Source organism: Meles meles, chromosome X, assembly GCF_922984935.1.
Source record: "Meles meles chromosome X, mMelMel3.1 paternal haplotype, whole genome shotgun sequence".
Lineage (NCBI taxonomy): Eukaryota > Metazoa > Chordata > Mammalia > Carnivora > Mustelidae > Meles > Meles meles.
The window spans coordinates 30,486,965-30,501,804 of record NC_060087.1 but is presented as its reverse complement, the minus strand read 5'-3'; the positions used below and the strand labels follow the sequence as shown (position 1 = coordinate 30,501,804).

The window sequence follows — 14,840 nt, the reverse complement described above, 5'->3', positions numbered from 1 at the left end:
GACATGGCTATGAGATGTCTGGGATTTGCATGACTAGATAATTCTATTAGGTTCCATCTGGATTGATTATCTATTAAGACATTTCTCCCATGGAATCAGGAACATCCCACCATAGTGTACCTGCTAAGTTTCTTTTGAAATTCAGTGATCCATTATAGTGTGAAATTTGTTTTTGCTCTCAGATATGACAGTACTATTTGTTTTTTTAAATATTTTCTTTTATTTTGGAACAGAAATTGAGGAAAGTTCAATCATTCCTTTAGGAAACAGTGATTCACTACAGATTGTTACATTGGGATTCAATTTTAGATTAGATTCAAATTCTTATATTTAACAGGACAATATTGCTGTCAGATAAGACAGAATTTTTTTTTAATTCTGGAAGAGAAATTGGGGAAAGTCCAAACATTCCTTCAGGAAACAGTGATTCAGTTCAGATTATTATATGGGGATTCAATTTAATTTTTGAATTTTTTTTTTCAGGATTCAATTTTAGATTAGATTCAGATTGTTATATTTAAAAATCACTCCAAAAGTGGACATCAGGCAAGTGACTACTGTTTGTCCATCACTATAACCATTTGTATAGCTGAGAATTCAGATCTCAATTAGAATTTTCTCTTTCACCAGACTCTACTGCTTTCTTACGACAAATAGGACAGGTAGAGTTCTCCAACAGCCAGCGATCGATACAGTGGATATGAAATTCATGGGAGCAAGGTAGGATGCGTAGTCTGTTGCCTTCTGTGTACTCTGTGATGCAAATACTACAGGCTTTTAATGCACCACTTTTACCAAAAGATCTTATAGCCAAGTTGTCAATTTGTGCTTTGGTGAGTCCTGTAGTTTGGTCATGATGGTCTTCATTCAAGAGGAAAAAATGGTCCAGATTAAGGGAGGTCCAAGAGTCACTTTCATCAAATATTATTGGGCTCATAGGTCTACTTTCTTGCCTGGGTTCTGATGGGGAGCTTGATGATAAACTTAATTCATTAGTGCCGTCAAACATCAGTGATCTAATTTCTGAATTTTCATCACTGGAGCTGGAACTGGAAATAGGACTAGAATTGAAACTAGTTATGTAGCTGGAATTTGAACTAGAAATCAATGGAAAGCTTGAATGGAAATCAGAACTAGGATTTGAATTGGAACCAGAACTAGTCATACCACCAGAACCATCTCTTTCATTTGGTGACTCTGCCCTTTCCATGTTTTCACTTGAAGTTGAGACACTACACACTAAATCACTGTCACTGTCCATAAGGTCAATTGAGCCACTGAATGTTGTCACTGTCTGCGTTACTGTGCTCTGAATTGTAATAGATGTTGTATCATTTAAATCACTATTTAAAATGCTGTGACTGGGAATTCCGATGGTACTGAGATAAGCTGTTGCATCTGTCTGCTCAAAAGATGGAAACATATTCCAAAGTCCTCCTTGTCCACTTTCTAAAGTTGGTGTCTCACATGTTAACGGAGTTCTGCTAGCTATGCTATCACTATGAGAATATGCCCCAAGATGAACTTGTCCTACTTCAAGATCGAACAATATGGTTGAACTTATCTGTTCCACTTCCCAAGATTCACCATCACTGGTTGTATCTGAAGAACTTTCTTCTTGAACAGCATTCCTTGTTCCAGAAGTTGAAAAAAGACCCCTATTTTGTGGCTCAGTTCCAGTTATTTGCTGTCTAGATGTTTCTTGGTGCTGAATTCTAGAAAATAACTCATTCTCCTCTTCCAGAAGTTGCTCAAAAGTCTCAGGTGCTATACTCTGATGAAATCTTAGTAAAAGTTCACTCCATGAATTTGGAGCTGAACTACTTTCAATTCTTGCTCTGGTTCTTCGATGCTCTGGGCTCCTGCTTCTTGCTCTTCGCTGACCTCTAGTAACTGGTACTTCTATTAATGCTTCAGTTGTACTTTGTTCTGACATAGGTGGTCTTATAAATGTTGATTCAGACTGTGTATTTTCTGCTTGCCTTTGGATGTTTTCTGTATTGTCTCCTCTGGGAAGTCTTGTAGATGGTACATCTTTGTTCTCTGGATTTGGGCTCCCATTATTAACATCAAAATTCATTTCTAAACCAAATCTGGTATTATTATTATTTGAATTAATCTGGCTCAGTTCTTCCCAAATTTGGTGTTCTGTTTGCCCACTTGTCACATTTTCAGTTTGTCCGAAAGAGTTAACCCAGTTTAATAGAGAGTCACTACTAGATGTATTATCAGAAGAATCTCCTCCACCTGTTAACAACAACAACAAAAAGTGGTGGCAGAAAGGAACTACCAAAATTAGAAGCATCATAAAATAGCACTATGGAACCTTGTTTCAAAAGCAAACAAAAAATTAGACCTTTAATACTCAGATGTTTTTAACATATTTCACATTTATAGAGTTAATAGTTTGTAAACTACATTTTCTAGGGGCGCCTGGGTGGCTCAGTGGGTTAAAGCCTCTGCCTTCGGCTCAGGTCATGGTCCCAGGGTCCTGGGATCGAGCCCCGCATCGGGCTCTCTGCTTGGCGGGGAGCCTGCTTCCTCCTCTCTCTCTGCCTGCCTCTCTGCCTAGTTGTGATTTCTCTCTGTCAAAGAAATAAAAAATTAAAAAAAAAAAAAAAAAAAAAAAGAAAAAAAAAAGAAAAAAAAAAAAGAAAAGAAAAAAATAAAAAAAAAAAAGAGAAAGTAAACTACATTTTCTAGATTTACAAGTGAAGGCAGGAGAGTTTGAGTTCCTTCCGAAAAGAGTTAGTTAATCCTAGGTAAAATTAGAGAATTTTTTAAAAGGAATCTGGAGAAAGTCTGTTTTCAATATTTCATCTTATACATGGCCCTGTGAACCACCATGGGAGGACAGTCAAGAGACATTTTTTCACTCCACCGTCAAAACACTAATGCAATTAAAGAAGGTGAAGGTACAGTGCTAGTATTTTAGTACAATTTACATTATTGCCTAATTCTCATTAGCATACATTACTTCTTCTAGGCTCTTAAGTGCTTATGGTAATATATAAAGTTTTAAAAAAAATGTAAGACCATTGTAACCATTGCTCAAATTTAAATAAAGTTTATAGGTTTTAAAGTTTTTGAATACTTCTTGATGTTACCAAGATTTTGAGTTGACATGAAACTGAAGGTCAGTTCAAGTGGAGAGACTGAACCTAGCATAGTATATATGAAGCCATATTTAAGAACTGAACTATTAGATATCATCTTCATTCGATAGTAAAATTCCCTACTTTATACTAGGAGAGAAACACCAGACTTAATTAGAGCAGGATTTCTCAACCTTAGCACTGTTGACATTTTAGTGTTGGATGACTCTTGGTTTTGGGGAGCTATCTTAACAAACACCTTAGTTGCAAAATTGTAAGGTGTTTGGCAGTATCCTTGGCCTCTGCCCAGTATTTGCTAGTAACACCCACTCATCATTTTTGACAATCAAAATATCTCCAGACATTGTCAAATGTCCCTTGGGGGTTGGGAGCAAAATTACCCCCAGTTAAATAGAGTATATAATATTTTTTGCTGGTGAGGAAGTCCATGTCTTTATAGAAAAAATAATTTAGGAAGTAGGAGGAACTTTTAGTTGAGGTGGAAAACCAAGGAAAACATCAATAGGCTATTTCACACTGTTTCCCAATTAAAGTAACCCAAATATGAATTGGGGGAAAAACATATCTCCACATTCTCCCCCCAAATCAGGTAAATACCAGTTCTTTTTAATGAGAAGTTACTTAGCACCAAATTAATGTGTGCCACTTTGGTATTATCTTTGGTTGACACTACTATGAAGTTCCTTACCCGTCCCATTCTATTCTCCCTAAAAGTGAAATATACCTGTATTTTCGTCTGAATTTTGTGGTGCGTTGTCTTTAATTCGTTGAAGTCTCCTCTGCAACTCTTCTAATGTAGTTTCACCGGGAATGCCTAGGAAATTGTTATCCCTCATAAGCTTGTAATCTTCTTCACTCAGGTTATTTACAAATTGATAGAAATCTTCCTCCCGGGCCAATCGGTTCCTCTGACTTCTGCGTAGGGCTGCAGATTTCTCTTCATCGTCGAAACCTGAATTTTCCATCTTGATGAGCGAGTGGAAGATATCTGACTTCTATGACATGCTGTTGAAAAACAATAACTGAGTCTTAATTTATATTTAAATAAATCTATGTAATCTAAGAAATATACTAACTGAATTCTCTTTCTGCTCTGGTTGGAGTGTGTCAGGACCTGATGCGGTTGGATCTGCCTCCGCGTAGGTTTTTTCCGCCTTCCTGACCGCAGCTCTGCGGCTTCTGATGAGTCCTTAGTTGAGAACCGCCTTTATCTGGAAGCTTGCTAGGCACCGTTGCCTAGGTATCCATTACCTTCCCCTTTGTTACCAACTAGGGACTATATTCAGGGTAGGTTTCATTTTCATTTAAACCAGCAAATACTACAGAGGCTTACTGTGTGCCAAGCACTGTCCTTCACCTCTTTTTATCTGCATGAGCCTATTCCCCGGCTTTCAGGAGGCTTTTCCAGGCTCTGCTATGCTCTAGTTATTTGCATATTAAATTAAAGAACCCGAATGTAGTTACTTATACTACATATGACTGCCTTCTTCAAAATGTCGCACCAAAGTCATTCTAGTCAATTGTAACAATTCTCATTTTCAGGTGCCCAGGGAAGTCTTTCTTTTCTCCTCATGAATTCCTCAAATCATAGATACTCAGTAAGAAAACCCACGTTTTTTGATAATTTACCAGAGCTACAGCTGAATTTCTTTTGCTGGGTCTTTTTCACTCTTTTATTATCATTTTTTAAATTTATTATTTTAAAATATTTTTTAATCCTTTTCACTCTTAAATGGCCTCATCCTTTATTATACAGCCCCTCAAACTTCTGTTAAAGCAAAACAAACAAAAACAAAAACTTTGGCAGGCTTTCTAGTCAATTCTTTAAGGAATTTTCCACAAAAACATAGTTTCATTTTTGTTCTCCTTTCTCATAAATATTATAAATAATTCTTAAGTCTAGCCAGAACTTCACAGGCACTTTTAAAACAAACTTAAAAGAGTTGCCTTGCCTACTGAAATGTGTACTGATTCTACTGATTTTGTTCCATGTATGTTAGTGCAGCCAGGATGGCATGGTAATAATGCTCAATTGCAGTGCTGTCTGAAGGAGACCTGGAAGAGTTTTTGGACTCGTTAATCTTACCAGTCCCACTTAACACTTGTTTTGGAATCCTTCATGTTGTTCGTGTAAAGACAAGATTTGGCTATGGAATTTGAAATATTATTCAGCTGGACTTAACAGTGAATCTATCCAGCCTAAATAGTCAGTTAATATCCACTAGAAATATGTCAAATATTGAAGAAGTCTGTACTCCCAAGTAATTTATTTTCCAGGTGATGGAACTATCACATAGAAACTGTAAAAATACAATATATTATATGTGATAAGAGATTTATATCTATTATATTGTAAAAGTACAAGGAAATTTGTGATGTTATTTAATGGGAGTTAGGGAATAATTCACAGATAGTACATTTAAATCTGGATCTTTAAATGTAATTATGAGTTTCTACTGGTGGAAAGTGTCAGTTTGGTATGTGTTGGTGAAGAGAGAGTATGTCAGACTGAAGGAATAGGCCTGAAAGACCTTGGCTTCTTTGGGGAACTGTGGCCACAATATTGGAGTTGGGGTGGAAATGATATGAGATTTATTCCAGAAGAAATAATTGATATAGATTATAAATTGAGTTTTGAGTTTTTCCTGTAAGAAATAGGGCACATATTAAGATGTTTTATTATTTTTTGAGTACAGACAATGGATTTTATTTTAGCCTGCTAGTGTCCACTTAACATACTTATGATAATAGCATCCTGATTTTCTCAAAGGAAAAACCCCTTTTTCAATCTTGGTCAAGTTGGTTTAGGTTCAGCTGAATTCACTGCCACAGATAAAGGAAAGGTCACATAATGCAGTCATGTCTAATCAGTAGATTTCAAATTGCTGGTTATGGTAGCTGATTCAAGCATGGATATGTGACCAAAAGGATATTTAAAAGTTAAATCAGGGGGGCGCCTGGGTGGCTCAGTGGGTTAAAGCCTCTGCCTTTTGCTCAGCTCATGATAACAGGGTCCTGGGATCGAGCCCGCATCGGACTCTCTGCTCAGCAGGGAGCCTGCTTCCCTTCCTCTCTCTCTCTGCCTGCCTCTCTGCCTACTTGTGATCTCTGTCGAATAAATAAAATCTAAAAAAAAAAAGAAAAAAGAAAAAGTTAAATCTGAGGTGCATGGGTGGCACAGTTGGTTGTGTGTCTAACTCTTGGTTGGCTCAGGTCATGATCTCAGGGTCATGGAACTGGGTCCTGTATTGACACAAGGCTCCTTCCTCAGCAAGGAGTCTGTTTGGATTTCTCTCCCTCTCCCTCTCGCCCCCACACCTCCCCCCCCACCTCCCTGTGCTCTCTCTCACAAATAAATAAGCCTTTAAAATTTTTTTAAGAAAGTTAAATCTGAGATGTTACCTATAACTATTAAAAATGAAAAAATATTTTTTAATGTGGTTGCTAAGCTGGTAGGATGTAAACCTGAAGATGCTTGGGGTTATCTTATACACCCAAGAATGAGGAAAATCAACATAAAGTGACAGAGAACAACAGATGGAGAAAGGGCCAGATGCCTAAGAAAAAAATTTGAGAAATACCTGAAGCTATATAATATTTTATATATATATATAATACCTTAGAATCTTTAGATCTGTAAACCAATGTATTTCTTCTTTTTTTTCCCTAAATGTAAAGCTTGTGTAGAATTTCTGTCACTTAAAATAGAAAGGTTCCTAATGGTTGCAACAAGAGAGTGATATGATCTAGTCAGATGTCAAGAAATAATTTTTAATAAATTTACCACCTAAAACTTATTTGTTATTGTCCATTTTATAAAGTTTACTTGTTTATGTAAGTTTAATTGGGTTTAGTCTTTTATGAAAATACAAGAATACAGATATTTTATCATTTATTTAGTAAGTATCACACACTGAAATTGTTTATAATTGAGTTGAAATAAATGAGCAATCATTTTTATTTGATTATGAATCAAATCTGGTTAGGCATATACATTTAATCTGTTGAATGAACTTCCTAATTCTCTGTGCCGTGAGATCCTTTTAATGTGTCCCTATTTTCATATGTATTTTACATATTATCCAGTGTATTCTGATACCTTGGCCCAATAATGGTCATTTAATTGTCAAGTGAAGAGAAAATATCCTGAAGTAAATTACCACTGAGCATTTGGTTTATTTTAGAAATGGAATGGTTCTGGTAGGAACTAAAATGTTTTTCACTGATACCTTAATAAAGAGTGAGATACTGTTATGTAACCAATTAGCTCCCTGATGGGATTTTTGGGTGCCTAAGTTTAGCAAAGTCTTAATTAGTGTGGATAGGTGTGTGCTTGTGTGTGCACAAACACGTATAGGTGTGATGTATTTAAACATTTAAAATAGATGTTTGGTTAGGTTAATAACCACTGGCTCAAGTCTAGTTTCTGGGTACTAGTAATAGGTCTATTTCAGTTAAGTTTTGAAATTTCCTTTGCAGTGTGAATGTACTTCATCTCAAACATTGAGTTCCTATAGCATTATCATTATTGTCTGCTTTAAGGTCTTGTTTTTAATATTTGTTATCAAACATCACAATTGATGTTTCCAAACATTATTTGAATTCAATGTATTTAAAAGCAATATGCTTGAGGCAATTCAATTTATAAGAAAGTATTAGGTTGAGAATTTAGAGACCAAGGTTGAAGACTAATCATTAATTCTTATTTGCCCAATGATTTAAACTCTCTAGATTCCCATTTCTGAAACTTTAATATGACAAAGTTGAATCTGTTTTTCAAAATTTGATTTAGTCAGTTGCTTAGAGAATTAAGTAGTGGGAATTGAATATAGTACCTGAACCATAGGGATGGATTGGCAACCATGAAGTAGAAAGGAAAGGTTGAGGGGGGATTAAGTTAGTGCTCCAGTGCTGAGCTAACAGAGAGGCAAGAGAATCAGAACAGGTCCAAATTCCAATATCAAGCTAGGAATAACTGTCTCCCAGAACATTAATCCAAAGCCAGTAATTTGAAATGGAGTATTGAGCCATAGAAGACAATTCCAGAGTCGAGGCAAGGTCATGACAAGCTTGGAGATCAAAGCTATGGGATAGTAGCATATGTGTATAACTTTGATTTTAGCTTGCTAAGTTAAAATATTTATACCTTGGATCTCTGTCGGTTGGTCCTCAGTTGTCTTAATATTTTTGTTTATAAGACATTTGAAATGTGTGACCTCAATATTTTTTGTTTCACAATTTTATGAATGAGAATATAATCACAACAACTTTAAATTTTTAATATACCATGAAAAACATTTTAATTAAATTTTGGAAGGTAGTTACAGCATAGTGTAAGCATAAGCAAAAAGATAACAGCATGTTATTAGTACTTAGTACTTATAAAGTTACACATTATTTGATTCTTAATATTTTTCATATTTAAATTAATAAAATAAGATGGTCAGATTTACCATTTTGAGGGTGAGGGGAAAAATAAAGGCATATTTATCATCTGCTAAATGTGCTCACTGTATGCTTTGTTATATATACATTTATATATACATGCACGGCCTAGGTGACTAGAGGTGTAATTGTTAGACTTTTTAATAAACTGGATAGCTATTAGTTTCTTTGCAGCACTTAATCTTAACATAGGAGCAATCAGGAAATAACTAAGCCTTCTACACTAGGAAATAACACCTTAACAGCTAACCAGCATTACTCAGCTTCTATACAACTATGTCGAGTGCACAAAAATACATACCCACTTAATTGATAACCCTTTAATTTGATAACGCTTTAATTTGATAACCCTTTAATTTGATAACCCTTTAAAAAATCAGTTCTTTTCACTTAAAGTGTTATTTATCTATTTTTTAAAAGATTTTATTTGAGAGAGTGTGAGAGAATGAGAAAATGTGCAAGTTGGGGAGAGGCACAGGGAGAGGGAGAGGGAAGATCTTAAGCAGATTCCCCCTTTGAGGGGGGAGCCTGATAAGGGGCTCCATCCCAGGACCCTGTGATTATGACCTGAGCTGAAGAGAGTGGGCTGCTTAACTGACTGAGCCAGCCAGGTGCCCTTAGTAGGCCTGTCTCTCCCTCCCTCCCTGCCTCTCTCCCTCCCTTCCTTTCTCCCTTTTTTTGTAGATTTTTTTTTTTTTTTGAGTAGTTCTTTCTTTGAAAAGGATGATGGCAATGATGAAATGATGAGTCAATTACTAGACAGTTTTTAACTAACAACAAGAAAAGGCTGAATGTATTTTCTTAAATCAGGAGGTCACAAATTAGATCAACAACCTGTTTACTTTTTTTAAAAGATTTTATTTATTTTATTTTATTTTTATTTATTTATTTTTTATTTATTAATTTTACAGCAAGAGATCACAACTAGGCAGAGAGGCAGGTAGAGAGAGAGGGGGAAGCAGGCTCCCCGGGGAGCAGAGAGCCCGATGGGGGGCTTGATCCCAGAACCCCGAGATCATGACCTGGGCTGAAGGCAGAGGCTTAACGCACTGAGAGACACCCAGGTGACTCAACAATCTGTTTACTTTCAAGCACAAAATCAGCAGTGTATAAAGAAAAATAAAACTTTACCTGAAATATCCAAGTCAGTAAAAACTTTAAGTTGCTCACCTCACTAACTTTACTTCTTACTGGAAAAGCTTTTAATCCACCATTTGTAATTTGACCAAAATTTTTTAAAAGAGCTATTTTGTGAATGTGTCACAGACACAAGTGACAGAGCCCTACTTTTATGTAGAGGATCTTACTCTGAATAAAATCACGAGTTTTTCAGTTAAAAAAAAAGATATTTAAATAACAGCAAGGGCAAAATAAGTTTACCACTTAATGCAAAATTTAGAACAAGTAGAAACTTAGGCAACATGTTAAAGAATGAACTTCTCAAGCTCTAGTAGCTTGTTTTAAAAGCTTTTTATCAACTGAATATATTCTTCCCCTTCCCTCCCCTTCCATGAGTCCTCAGTTAGGTTGCTTGCTGACTCATAACCCTAAGAGGGTACCACTCCTTCCTCTTCAGGAAACCTGAAGAAATTCTTAGATTACAATCTGGACTTGGATTTCCTTTCTGGTGGAAGGCTTCTGGATCTAGACCTGGACCTGGTTAGGAAGGAAGAATTGGACATTGAAGGCGACTTGGACTTGGATCATTGGGTAGATCTGGATGTAGAGGTTGATGGTGATCTACTGTAAGAGCAAGAGTGAGACTTTGTATGAATGAAGCCAGATCTGCCCTGAAATCAGGATTGGCTTCTACTGTTGGAATGGCTTTGCTGCTTATGTCTTTGGTTCTGGCATTCGTGTCTGTGGGGAGGAGCTGTCTGGCAGCAGTGGCCACGATGGGAATCTAGTGGGCAACTGATGTGTGCCATCTGTACCCACAGTTTGTGGCCATCCATCACGATCCCGTGAAGGGCATCCATGGTGGTAGGGCACTTGTGGAAGCGGATAAAGGCAAAGTCACAGGACTCTAGTGAAGCGGCCCTGCAGGATGTACACATTACTGATGTGCCCATACTTCTCCAAGACTTGCTCCATGGTGTTGGCTCAGGTGTGGTAAGTCAGTTTGTTCACCTTCACAGAGATCATGGCCTTTGAGAGCTCTGCCTGGGCACTGCAAACTGAGCCCCAGAAGCTGAAAATCTGGGAAGACTGTAAATTGGCCCAGGTGACTGCAATGGTTTTCTCATGTTTGTTGAGGGAAAAAAAGTCTCCTTTTTCTGTGCATGTGTCACTTGCCCTCTGCGTGTGGGTACTTAGAGCCACTAGAATGTTTGACACAGCTCTGCCTATCTCCAGAGCTGAGACTGCCTAAGAAACAACTCCTTACCATTTTTTTTAATGAATGTTCAGGATTATAACATATCTTTTTGTGACATTTTCTGTGTATTTCTAAACACTGAGTTGTAATTACAGATAAAAGCATATACTATAGGTATAAATATGTGATGTGAAATACATTGCAATGCTGACTCCTATAGGCTAGAAACATTTGTCTACTTAAAGACAAAAACAGGAAAGAAACAAAATACCAAAACAAATCATGGACAAATAAGATGATTCAGTTATAATAACAGGCCAAGAGAGATTGAGAACTACTCGCAGGGTATGAACTGTGATCAGAAATTCAATATGGACCCCCTTTTCTGTTTGAAAATGAGTCAAAGGCGCTATGATCTGTAATTCCAAATTATATAATATAACCCAGTTTATTAGAACTTACTTCTTCCTCATTAATTGACGGAACATGCCCTCTGATAGAGTAAGCTCCTTTGACATAATTTACATCTTAAAAATTGTTTTTAGGGCTGCCTGAATCACTCAGTTTTTTGAGTGTCTGACTTGATTTCAGCTCAGGTCATGATCTCACGGTCATGGAATTGAGCCCTGTGTCTGTCTGGCTCCACACTTAGCCTGCTTCTTTCTCTCTCTTTCCCTCTGCCCCTCACCCCCCAACTCTCAGAAATCCTTAAAAAAATGTTTTTAGAACTAGTAGTTATATTTCATCAAATTATTGACAAGACATCTTTCTTCATGAATCATGTCAATTGCGCTCCAATAAATGAGCTTCATAATCACAGGGAGTAGAAAATAATATTTTAATAAGTATTTCTCATCTTCAATGAATTTTGTGTGCTCTTTGCAAGCCACAGCATGTTCTGCACATTATTATTTCATATATATTTGCTCTGGTTATCCATTGTTGCATAACAACTTATGTCAAAACTTAGTGGATAAAACCAATGATTTAGCATTATCACACAATTCTAAGGCACTGGAATTCAGACACAGGATAATAGGGCTTATTTCTTTTCCATTATATCAGCTAAATTAGCTAGGGTGATGGGATAGCTTCTCTGGAACTACTGGGTATCAGCTGGTTCCTAACACCCAGCACCACCCCCACCTCATCTCCTTTTCTAGAGCCACTCCATGTAGTTGGCCTAGCAATTCTAGTCTTACTACATTTCTTACATAGCAACTCAGGTTTATAAGAAATCACAGTAGAAGTGCCAGCCCTTTTAAAGTCGAGGCCCAGGGCAGTATATAGTATCAGTTTTGCATTACTTCTAGGATATTCAATTGGTCTAAGCAACTATAGGCCAGACCAGCTTCAAAGGAAGGAAAAAAGAATCATTGAATGTAGTGTGAAGGATTTACAACCATCTTTTTAATCTTCCATAGTCAATCCTCTGGACAGATAATATTTATATTCTTCTCACATGAAAAAATACATTCACCCCCTTTCAAGACCACCAAAGTATAAATATCCAGGATCTTGTCATTTTTTTAAAGATTTTATTTTATTTATTTGACAGAGATCACAAGTAGGCAGAGAGGCAGGCAGAGAGAAAGGGGGAAGCAGGCTCCCCCTTTGTGGGGGATGTCTACAAAAATGTCTACATTTTTGTTCTAAAACTGAACAAAGGGGGCTCCATCCCAGGACCCTGAGATCATGACCTCAGCCAAAGACAGAGGCTTAACCCACTGAGCCACCCAGGTACCCCAGGACCTTGTCATCTTAATTAAGACTAGGTTAGAAGAGACCCTTCAGGTACAATTTCTTGAATTTTATTCAAGAGGCATGTAACATACATTTTTGAGCTACACATAATATAGCTTTAATAGACAATTCTCTTCGATAGGAGTACTAGTCCGCAGTAATTATAAAATTCAGTTGGGCATATGTTTCCACTTTCTTGGTTAAGGCCTAGTCCCATTCTCTGAGTCACTAGTTGGTCCTTTGGTATCTTAGTTTAGCCTTCTGAGTCATCCCACCTTCCTTCAAACAAATACTCCATGTTTACAGCAGAGTAGCTTTCTTAGTGTTTTCCTGTGTGTATAAGGTTGAGAATACAAGAATTTTTCTCCTTCTGAACTGTTTCTATCCCCTTTAGTCTAATACCACAGTGCTTCTAATAGCACAAATTCTGTCAGGTAGCTTATGATTCTTATTGGATGTTCACTCCATTAAACTAAATCCATGTCCACATTTCTTTCTGTGACAAGCCCTTATTTACCTTTGGCCATGTGAGGCTGATATGAGTTGCCTAGCAAATAGTTGGTGAAGGATATTTTAAAATCTTTCTGAGAACTTTATTTTATAAGATTTTTAAATTTATTTGACAGAGAAAGACACCGGGAGAGAGGGAACACAAGCAGGGGCAGTGGGAGAGGGAGAAGCAGGCTTCCCACTGAGCAGGGAACCCAAAAGCAGGGGCTTGATCCCAAGATCCTGGGATCATGACCTGAGCCCAGGGCAGATGCCTAATAACTGAGCCACCCAAGCACCCCTTTCTGAGAACTTTAAAGGAGTATTGGATAGCTACATCCTTTTCTTCTTTATGCTGAGACTGTTTCACTGTCCAGGTTTTGTTCTATGCTCTGAGGCCATTGTTTACCTTTGGATCTTTTCTTAGCCTGGAAGGCTGTCCTGGACAGCCTTTTTTGTCTACATTTTTGTTCTAAAACTGAACAATTTCTTCTCTAGTTCATCTTCTGTCTTCTCCTATATCCTCAGAGGCATTTAAAGAAATTAATTGAATTTTCTTTTTACTCTTTCTAGAGATATCCTTAACCAAATTTATGAATTTATAGGTACACTTGGCTGTTTTCCACAATACTGCAGGTGATAATTCTGCTAATCATTTTGCAGTAGATAATTTAGACATCCATTTCTCCACATATTCCTTTACTTTCTTTCAGTTCTTTCAAATTTCAACAATTATGTGATAGCCTACTAAGGGACACACAGTAAGCAGATTTTTAGTTGTTCAAGCTCCTTTATCACTGTCTCAATAAAAAAGATTTTAGCTCTTAATTACATGACTTCCATTAAGAGAAACCATTCTAAGGTAATTGAGAATTATTTATATAAACCATTCTAAGATAATCAAGAATTCACCAATAAGGTGAATAGATGGATAGATATTTTGTCCCAATTAATAAAAATAACAGTATACATGTCAGAAGTGTTAAAAATTATATGGGCTTAGGGGCACCTGGGTGGCCCAGTCATTAAGCACCTGCCTTGGCTCAGGTTGTGATCTCAGGGTCCTGGGATCAAGCCCTTTGTCAGGCTCCCTGATCAACAGGAGGCCTGCTTCTCCCTCTCCCATTTCCCCTGTCTATGTTCCCTTTCTCGTTGGTTTCTTTGTCAAATAAATAAATAAAATAAAATTTAAAAAAGGTTTTATCCATTTAAAGGACTCTGCTTTTATGTAAATTAGCTTTATGAGAACAAGTTATATATTCATTATGAAAATCAGATTTATCTTATGTCAGAGAGTAGAGAGCACTGAATCAACATTTAGGGACTTAGATTCCTATCCTGGCTTCACTATAAATAAGCCACAAACCCGAGACAGTCAACCCCTGGATTTAGGTTTTAATCTTTCTTAAATGAGGGTTTAGACCAGGTGATCTTTGTTCTATCTCAGCTATAAAACATCACTTACATAAAATTGTTGAAATGTTCTTTTTAAAAACTTTGACAAAAATTCAAAAAGAATTTATTGAAATATTGAAATACTGAAACTAATATTACAGTTAAAATATTAAAAGTTCATTTCAAAATGATAGTCTGCAGGCTGTGCTGGATTCAATTCTCTGGTAACAATTTACTCATTTAAAATGATTATCACTATTATAATTTGGATCAAGTAAAGAATGACTTCAGAAACTTTAAATGTTTGTTATCTAAGGCATATATCCATGATTTGA

The 14,840-nt window shown here is 36.7% G+C and overlaps 1 protein-coding gene across 1 annotated transcript; it reads right to left on the bottom strand.

The window, feature by feature from the left end:
- Positions 1-604: 604 nt before the first annotated feature.
- On the bottom strand, positions 605-4,081 carry LOC123934581 (E3 ubiquitin-protein ligase RLIM-like). The gene is made up of 2 exons (XM_045994738.1): positions 3,841-4,081; positions 605-2,247 (listed from the first exon to the last, which is right to left on the bottom strand). Exons 1-2 carry the CDS (start codon positions 4,079-4,081, stop codon positions 605-607), a joined length of 1,884 nt encoding a protein of 627 aa, XP_045850694.1.
- Between the last annotated feature and the right edge of the window lie 10,759 nt (positions 4,082-14,840).